Raw genomic sequence first — 9,952 nt, 5'->3', positions numbered from 1 at the left:
AGAGGAACTCACACTTCCTGATGATGAACTAATCCTGTGCGGTTCATTAATAACACCTGGCTGCTAATTAGTCTGGTAATGATTGAGGAAGGAGGAAGGGTTTGCTTATTTTTTCCCACCTGGTTTCTGAATGTTGGTTTACTTTTTGGGAAAAATGACTTGATATAGAAGTCTGTGGGTTTTTTTAATTGCCTGAGTTTATCTGTTTGTTTTATAGAAGTTGGTGAGGAACACAATTGTTATTTAGGCCCTGATCAATTAAAAACATAGAACTGAAACTTCCCGATGATGGATTAGTAATCTCATTTTTAAATAAGAGTTTCTTTGCTGCATTTTGTTGTTGAAAATGAAGAGTGTTTAGCACAGAATTTTAGCAAATACAAAAAAACAAAACATGGTTAACTAGCATCCATGCTAAAAACACAAGGCCATTAAGGACATTTTAATAGTTTACTTTCAATCTATAATTTCATTAGAAATTAGAAATAGACAACTTTTCTTCTTCCTGTGATCTTCAGGAAATTCAGATGATGTAACTTCCTGCTGAACTTGTGGAATGTTTCAAATATTTCACAGGGGTGAATGTTTTCAGGGAACAGGGTTGAGTTTGAACTGAAATGTACATCATCTGTGATGGACGAGTCGTGGAGAAGAACGTTTCAAGCACATGATGTAAAATGTTCAGGCATTAATGCAAAAATAATCGATTTATGAAGTGTTTTAACGATGATATTAAAGTTAAAGTGGAGTTGCAGTGAGACGGAACAAGCAGAATGCGGTTCTCTACGTCCTGGAGCTTTTATAAAAATTTTAAATGATTTACCTGAAACATTTATGAACGTGAGTTATTGGGGTTAAAATAAATGTTAAATAAGTAAACGTCACCATATCAATCCGTTTATTAGTGGAGTGTCTGCTGTTGCTATAGAAATCATGCAGCTCTTTCTTTCTTAACTGTATATTATTTGTATCTTTATGTTTTTTAAAGTACCTGTTAAAAAATAACGGAGACAGACGGTGAAGCTGAAGCAAGCACTACTTTATTAAAGGCCTTAAAGTTTTAGTTTTTAGAACAGACACAAAAATACAGTACTCTTATTTACACTAACGCCACGAGAGGCTTTAAAACACGCAGACGGACAAGAGAAAGAAAAAAGTAGTTGTTCTGTATAAAAAAATAAACCTCTATGTTCATACAGAAAGGACACACACACACACACACACACACACACAGAAAGTAAAACTGCACTAGCTAACGGCTGCTAATCTCTCGCTCGCTAACACTCCGTGATCCAGACAGGTTAAAGCAGGAAGAGGCTGAGGAACGCTGTAAACCACAGGGATTCTCCACTCCTGTGTGTGTGTGTGTGTGTGTGTGTGTGTGTGAGAGAAAGAATGTACTGTTCCTATAGCAGCTAAGAGAAATTCCGGAGATGCTCATTTAAAAAAAAACAAACAAACAAACAAAAAGAACAAATCAGTCAAATCAGAGCGAGGATAATTGTAAATTTCCTCTATGAGACAGTTAAAGAAACGCTGAAACGCTTTGGATCAGGAGGCGGAGCTAAAACTAGGACTAAAAACTTCCGAACGTAAATGCTCTGCAAAAATCGGGAATTCTGACAGGAATCACTAAAACAAGGGAAGAGTCTTGAGTCCTGACGAGGACGAAACTGTAAAGTGTAAACACACACACGCACACACATACACACACGCGCACTTGCGCACACACACACGCACTCGCGCACACACACACACACGCACTCGCGCACACACACACACACGCACTCGCGCACACACACACACACGCACTCGCGCACACACGCACTCGCGCACACACGCACTCGCGCACACACGCACTCGCGCACTTGCGCACACACACACCCCAGTGGTGCATCATCATCATCATCATCAGGCCGATTCTTCTGCTGGATTCGTCACACTGTCAACAAACACACACACACACACACACACACACCTAATGTCAGAACATTTTCATAACTGATGAAGGTTAACAGTAAGTATATAAAGTAATAAAACACTGTGTGTGTGGTGCCATTACAGGAAAATAATCACCAACAGGATGGTGTGATGAAGCGCAGTGACTCTCACCACCCCGAGATGTTTTATTCCTCTTTTACCACAGCAAATTGCTAACAATTACATTTTTAAATATTTATTAAAAAAATTCATACTTTTAATCTGTTTATAGTTACAGAAATAAGTTAGTTCCTGTTGTCACTTATGTTAGAGCAGCTATAAACAGCCGTTCCCTCACCAGCCTCTCTTTATTCTCTCTCTTCAAGTTAATAAGACAAAAAAACAAAACGCAGCTTGTCGTCTTTTGTTACCGAGAAACCGCAAAGAAGCGTAAACTCCTCTGTCCTGAAGACTTACGCTGGAGACTCCTTCCATCAATGTTACATAAACATCTCCTTACTTTTAAAAAAACATCACCATATCCACAATTTTTAATCGGTTTATTATCAGTGGAGCGTCTGCTGTACACGTCCGTGTGAACGAGCCGTTGCTATAGAAACCGTAACGTATTAGAACGAGCGCGTTAATATAAAGCTGTGATTTGCAGCTTGTTTGTCTTTTGTTACTGATTTTCGAGTAATATCAGGATATTAAATAATTCGTCGTGTCCTATTCATGTCTGTTTTCCTCACATGTACACAAAATGGCGTCCTGTGAGTGAGCAGCGCCCCCTAGTGCGTTTCTTACTGAACATAAAAAAAAAACATCACTTTCTAATCTCTAATAAAAGCTTAAACTATATATCAGTCGGCCCACAGTACAGAGAGAGTGTGTGTGTGTGTGTGTGTGTGTGGGTGTGTGTGTGTGTGTGTGTGTGTGTGAGAGAGAGGGAAAGAGAGTGAAAGTCACCTGTTCTGCTCTGCTGCTGCAGTTTCCTCGGTCCTTTCCCTCTCAGTCTCAGTGGTTTTATTTTCAGGGCTCGAGTCTCCGTTCACAGCTCTGTTATCTACACACACACACACACACACACACACACACACACACACTCTCTCTGTACTGTGGGCTCTGTACTGAGTTTTAATTAAAATGTAGACACTAGAAATGTTTACACACGTAAGTGCAGGAGGAGGTGTAGATGATGTGCAGGAGGAGGTGTAGATGATGTGCAGGAGGAGGTGTAGGTGATGTGCAGGAGGAGGTGTAGGTGATATGCAGGAGGAGGTGTAGGTGATGTGTAGGAGGAGGTGCAGGTGAGGTGTAGATGATGTGCAGGAGGAGGTGTAGGTGATGTGTAGGAGGAGGTGTAGGTGAGGTGTAGATGATGTGCAGGTGAGGTGTAGATGATGTGCAGGAGGAGGTGTAGGTGATGTGTAGGAGGAGGTGCAGGTGAGGTGTAGATGATGTGCAGGAGGAGGTGTAGATGAGGTGCAGGAGGAGGTGTAGATGATGTGCAGGAGGAGGTGTAGATGATGTGCAGGAGGAGGTGTAGATGATGTGCAGGAGGAGGTGTAGATGATGTGCAGGAGGTGTAGATGTGTAGACGATGTGTAGATGATGTGCAGGAGGTGTAGATGTGTAGATGATGTGCAGGAGGAGGTGTAGGAGGAGGTGTAGATGATGTGTAGGTGATGTGCAGGAGGAGGTGTAGGTGAGGTGTAGACGATGTGCAGGAGGAGGTGTAGGTGAGGTGTAGATGATGTGCAGGAGGAGGTGTAGATGTGTAGGTGATGTGCAGGAGGAGGTGTAGGTGAGGTGTAGATGATGTGCAGGAGGAGGTGTAGGAGGAGGTGTAGATGATGTGCAGGAGGAGGTGTAGGTGAGGTGTAGATGATGTGCAGGAGGAGGTGTAGGAGGAGGTGTAGATGATGTGCAGGAGGAGGTGTAGGTGATGTGTAGAGGAGGTGTAGGTGATGTGTAGGAGGAAGTGTAGATGTGTAGGTGATGTGCAGGAGGAGGTGTAGGTGAGGTGTAGATGATGTGCAGGAGGAGGTGTAGATGTGTAGGTGATGTGCAGGAGGAGGTGTAGATGATGTGCAGGAGGAGGTGTAGGAGGAGGTGTAGACGATGTGCAGGAGGAGGTGTAGGAGGAGGTGTAGATGATGTGTAGGAGGAGGTGTAGGTGAGGTGTAGGAGGAGGTGTAGGTGATGTGTAGGAGGAGGTGTAGACGATGTGCAGGAGGAGGTGTAGGTGAGGTGTAGATGATGTGCAGGAGGAGGTGTAGGTGAGATGTAGACGATGTGCAGGAGGAGGTGTAGGTGAGGTGTAGGAGGAGGTGTAGGTGAGGTGTAGATGATGTGCAGGAGGAGGTGTAGGTGATGTGTAGATGATGTGCAGGAGGAGGTGTAGGTGATGTGCAGGAGGAGGTGTAGGTGATGTGTAGAGGAGGTGTAGGTGAGGTGTAGGTGATGTGCAGGAGGAGGTGTAGGTGAGGTGTAGATGATGTGCAGGAGGAGGTGTAGATGTGTAGGTGATGTGCAGGAGGAGGTGTAGACGATGTGCAGGAGGAGGTGTGGGTGAGGTGTAGATGATGTGCAGGAGGAGGTGTAGATGTGTAGGTGATGTGCAGGAGGAGGTGTAGACGATGTGCAGGAGGAGGTGTGGGTGAGGTGTAGATGATGTGCAGGAGGAGGTGTAGGAGGAGGTGTAGACGATGTGCAGGAGGAGGTGTGGGTGAGGTGTAGATGATGTGCAGGAGGAGGTGTAGACGATGTGCAGGAGGAGGTGTAGGTGAGGTGTAGACGATGTGCAGGAGGAGGTGTAGATGATGTGCAGGAGGAGGTGTAGGTGAGGTGTAGGTGAGGTGCAGGAGGAGGTGTAGATGTGTAGGTGATGTGCAGGAGGAGGTGTAGGTGAGGTGTAGATGATGTGCAGGAGGAGGTGTAGGTGAGATGTAGACGATGTGCAGGAGGAGGTGTAGGTGATGTGCAGGAGGAGGTGTAGGTGAGGTGTAGATGATGTGCAGGAGGAGGTGTAGGTGACGTGTAGATGATGTGCAGGAGGAGGTGTAGGTGATGTGCAGGAGGAGGTGTAGGTGATGTGTAGAGGAGGTGTAGGTGAGGTGTAGGTGATGTGCAGGAGGAGGTGTAGGTGAGGTGTAGATGATGTGCAGGAGGAGGTGTAGATGTGTAGGTGATGTGCAGGAGGAGGTGTAGACGATGTGCAGGAGGAGGTGTGGGTGAGGTGTAGATGATGTGCAGGAGGAGGTGTAGGAGGAGGTGTAGACGATGTGCAGGAGGAGGTGTGGGTGAGGTGTAGATGATGTGCAGGAGGAGGTGTAGACGATGTGCAGGAGGAGGTGTAGGTGAGGTGTAGACGATGTGCAGGAGGAGGTGTAGATGATGTGCAGGAGGAGGTGTAGGTGAGGTGTAGGTGAGGTGTAGGTGAGATGTAGACGATGTGCAGGAGGAGGTGTAGGTGAGGTGTAGATGATGTGCAGGAGGAGGTGTAGGTGATGTGCAGGAGGAGATGTAGACGATGTGCAGGAGGAGGTGTAGGTGAGGTGTAGATGATGTGCAGGAGGAGGTGTAGGTGATGTGCAGGAGGAGGTGTAGACGATGTGCAGGAGGAGGTGTAGGTGAGGTGTAGATGATGTGCAGGAGGAGGTGTAGGAGGAGGTGTAGATGATGTGCAGGAGGAGGTGTAGATGATGTGCAGGAGGAGGTGTAGGAGGAGGTGTAGATGATGTGCAGGAGGAGGTGTAGGTGAGGTGTAGATGATGTGCAGGAGGAGGTGTAGGAGGAGGTGTAGATGATGTGCAGGAGGAGGTGTAGGTGAGGTGTAGGAGGAGGTGTAGGTGATGTGTAGGAGGAAGTGTAGATGTGTAGGTGATGTGCAGGAGGAGGTGTAGGTGAGGTGTAGATGATGTGCAGGAGGAGGTGTAGATGATGTGCAGGAGGAGGTGTAGGTGAGGTGTAGATGATGTGCAGGAGGAGGTGTAGACGATGTGCAGGAGGAGGTGTAGATGATGTGCAGGAGGAGGTGTAGACGATGTGCAGGAGGAGGTGTAGGTGATGTGCAGGAGGAGGTGTAGATGATGTGCAGGAGGAGGTGTAGGTGAGGTGTAGATGATGTGCAGGAGGAGGTGTAGGTGAGGTGTAGATGATGTGCAGGAGGAGGTGTAGGTGAGGTGTAGATGAGGTTCTCCTCACCTGCACCGGGTTCTTTGCTCTGCTCGGCTCTCTTTAGCGCCCCCTTCTTGGCGTCCTCGAACTGCCGCTGCTCAGCCAGAGATTTATTGATCACCTGACTGATCAGCGTCTCTCCTTCACCCACCAGGAACATAGTCTTATATTTATTATACAGCATGGTGGCTTTGTCCATCACGTCCTGACTCGCCTTGAACCTGCGGATCTGCACACACAGTTTCCATGACAACCATGAGAAACACGAGCAAGACTTCGCGGCCGTCTCCAACAGCTTTTTTACACAGAAACAGATTAACAGAGAGAGAAGCTGTATTCTCACTCCTTGCTCAAAATGGAGTTAATTATTCCTTCCAAATCTGTCCGTTTATTTAATCCGGGATTAAACTGATCCCTATAAACTGTTCCGAAGACTAGCGTTTGTTCTGCACGTGTGATGAAGATCCTCTAACGATAGACCTGCGATTAAAGAGAATTACTTTCAGACGTTTCTTCAAAAGTGAGCTTGAATAAGGAGATCTGTTTTTGGCCATTAGCACGTTTCGTTTATCGCCACCTGCGTATTTGTAACAGTGCAGCGAGTTTGCTGTCCTCCTATTGGTGGATTTTAGACGAATGTCGTAGCAGCCGCGCTCACACTCAGATTTCAATCGGAAATTTCTCTTTGTAATCGTACAGCTTCAAGCTCGATCTACGACATCTCTTCTTTTTCAGTGATAATCATCAGTTGAAACGACGAACAACACAAAAGTAGTTGATGTTCAAAGACACCTGGAGACTGAAAGCGACAGCAAACGGAGTGGGCGTGGCAGCCGAGTCTCACTTTATTAAAAGTTACTTGGTGATAACGGATAAGGGGAAGATAGTGAACTTATTTTTTTCCTTATTTTAAGTGTTTTTGGCTCCAAATTTCCCCCGATCTCGCGTCAGTGAGAGACTCGTGTACGGAATACGCAGCAGAAATCGTAAAGAAAACTGTTTTCAGTTTACACGAGCATTTTTCTTTCAACAGGAACACATTTGATTTCTGTTTATTTTTAGTGGAAAGACGTTCGAGGTGTGGTCGCATGGGTGTTATATCATATCACCCTGATATTACCACTGAAACCATGGCAACCAGCAGTAAACCAAAAATAGGACACGCCCACAAACCTCTCGTAACTGAGTCGCGACTGTGGCTGAATGTGGCATTGTCGTTTCCTTTCACAGCCTCGTAAATAAACGGCGTTCAGTTCAGTTCGGCCACAGGAATGTTTCCTCCTTTTCAGTTTACAAACCATCCAACAGCTGGTGGTTACAAACACAAACCGAGACCAGCACAGAGCTCTGAAGATCTGCTGAAGACTGTCACATCAGCATAAACACTGAGATGTAATCTATTACTTCAGCAGAGTGATAAATGCGTTTCCTCTGGAGGTGGAGATTATGTAATGGACTGGTTTTAGATGTAATAACTCCACAACTCTCTAATGTAGGGACTGATTCTGATTTCCTGCGTTATTAAGTCCATTTACTAATCAAACATACAGACAGCTACTGCCTCAGATCTACAGAGGAACTGCACTGATTCCTTCTTAAACACTTTTCATAAAGGATTAAATTAAAGGCTCCAAAAAGTGTTTTTGCTTGAGGAACCCTTGTGCGATATGGAAACGTCTTTGCTCTTGAGTTACCCTTTAAAAAAACACGTCAAACTATTTTATCATCCAGAACCGCTAGCCTAAAAAAGACAAAGTCTTCAGATCATTAGAAGAAATTAGCTTTCAAAACAACAACAAAACAACAATGTAGGAATACTTAATCTTTTAAGGTCAAAATCTTTATCTTTATTCGCTCTTTTGGCCAAAAACCAGCCAAAATGCCATTTTCCGCCAAAATGTTTCTGTTGTATCTCTAATAAACACAATAAATTAATGTTAGCTAAATGTGTGTGTGTAATATTAGCAAAGTCAAATACACTCTGATCGATTTTATTTCACATTAATGAACTCAAAACATCCTCCATTTAGCGTGACAGAAAGCGAGAGCGCTCCGTGAGCATGAGAGGAGGAGGAGGAAAAGTGGGCGGGGCTTCCAGCTCATATCCCAGAGTTCAAACCGGGGAGAAAAAAAGAAAAAAAGAAAAAAAGAAAAGAAAAAAAAAAAGAAAAAACATAAAAAAATGTTGATCCTTTTTTATTGAGGAGAAAAAGACTTGGTGTATTTATGAGCGTTAATTCGTACTAACGCACTCTAAAAATTACTAAAAATTACATGATATATGAATTTTAATAGTCTAAATATCAAATATTAAAATTTAAACAGATTGTAAATAATAATAAAAAAAAATCTTCCAATGTCCAAAATTTGTAACATTCAGGTTTAAAATATGTAATGAAAACTAAAAACTATATTTTAGAAAATATAAATATTAAACAAATAAAATTTACACAGTTTAAGACTGTTAAGATATCCAGCTCCCTACACTAGTTTAAAACAAACAAACAAACAAACAAACAAACAAAATGCAGATTTTAAAAATCAAAGGCGTTCAGTGGAGTCTGACTCAAACACATTTTTTACGTTAATTTTTGTTGTTATTTTTTACGTAGAAAGTTAGTAAAGATTAAGAACGATGAGCACTACAGAGGTTTACGTTAATCTACAGTAATGATCGAGTGATTCGGAGATGATTTACATTTTATATTTTCCCAAATATATTAAAAAAAAAAGAGCCTTAAATTGACAGTCTTTAAATATCAGCGTGGGTTAAATCATTATATCACGTGGCATGTAAGAAAATGATGACGTTAACGTCCCGTTCGAGGTGAAATGCAGTCGATGGATGTCGTTTATGGAGCTCAGCTTGAGAAAGATGAAGTGTGTGTGTGTGTGTGTGTGTGTGTTCTCTCACCTTCTTGAGCGTGGCGATGAGCTCGCAGTGTTTCTGCAGGTGCTGAGTGGTGAGCTGTAGTGAGCTCAGTTCATCCAGAGCCACCAGACACTTCTTCACATCCTGAAACACATCCAGATGTTAAACACAACACACACACACACACACTGATCCTGACCCTTTCTGCTCTTCGGACCTGACTGATCCAACCTGATGTCCTGCTGAGGACGGCCTGAAGGTCAGGGAGGTTACTGAGGATGGTTCCACTTACAGATCATGAAGATGGCTCTGGACTACAGTCGCTCTGATAGCTTTAGGACTGCAATTCCCACGAGCAGTTTTGCACTCAAGTCTCCATCAGTGAACAGTGGATAAGTTCAACAAATAAACTTCATGTGAAAGCTGTGATGAATTTCCTGGTTACACAACTGCACTATTTGTCCATGTAACACACAGTTACAGAAGGGAATGATTTATAATCGCACTATCCGGTGTCACATAGATGAGTCTGGTTCCTCTCAAGGTTTCTTCCTCACATCATCTCAGGGAGTTTTTCCTCACCACCGTCACCTCTGGCTCGCTCATTAGGGATAAATTTATACATTTTAAACTTATATCCTGAATGTATTTATTTCTGTAAAGCTTCTCTGTGACAGTGTCCACTGTTAAAAGAGCTTTACAAATAAAACTGAACTTAAAATAAATAAATAAATGAATAAACCATAATGTAAGAAGTGGCTGCAACACCGTACGCTGTGCATGCTTTCTATTTCTGAAGGAAAATGAGTGATTTATTCACCACGCTGTTTATCATAATATATTTACATAACATGCTGGTGGAGTCTGGGTAATAAATTACATAAATTAAATTAAGAATAAATTGTGTGTGTGTGAGGACGAGTGTGTGGAGTTAATTCCCCCCCGACTCACAGGGTTGTTGATCTTCAGTGAGATTTT

The 9,952-nt window shown here is 43.6% G+C and overlaps 1 protein-coding gene across 4 annotated transcripts in view; it reads right to left on the bottom strand.

The window, feature by feature from the left end:
• Positions 1-1,024: 1,024 nt before the first annotated feature.
• Positions 1,025-9,952, bottom strand: part of psip1a (PC4 and SFRS1 interacting protein 1a) — a 22,684-nt gene continuing 13,756 nt past the window's right edge. For all 4 annotated transcript variants that reach the window (XM_053232420.1, XM_034302861.2, XM_034302860.2 and 1 more), the window contains 5 exons: positions 9,926-9,952; positions 9,017-9,118; positions 6,130-6,331; positions 2,890-2,986; positions 1,025-1,942 (listed from right to left, as the gene is read on the bottom strand). The exon at positions 9,926-9,952 is cut by the window's right edge and continues 44 nt beyond it. In XM_053232420.1, coding sequence (XP_053088395.1) covers positions 1,912-1,942; positions 2,890-2,986; positions 6,130-6,331; positions 9,017-9,118; positions 9,926-9,952 — 459 coding nt within the window. In that variant the 3' untranslated portion in view covers positions 1,025-1,911. The remainder of the gene's footprint in view (positions 1,943-2,889; positions 2,987-6,129; positions 6,332-9,016; positions 9,119-9,925) is intronic.

This window comes from Pangasianodon hypophthalmus, chromosome 3 (genome assembly GCF_027358585.1).
Source record: "Pangasianodon hypophthalmus isolate fPanHyp1 chromosome 3, fPanHyp1.pri, whole genome shotgun sequence".
Classification (NCBI taxonomy): Eukaryota; Metazoa; Chordata; class Actinopteri; order Siluriformes; family Pangasiidae; genus Pangasianodon; species Pangasianodon hypophthalmus.
The sequence above is the reverse complement of the archived record's forward strand: the minus strand, read 5'-3'. Positions and strand labels throughout refer to the sequence as shown.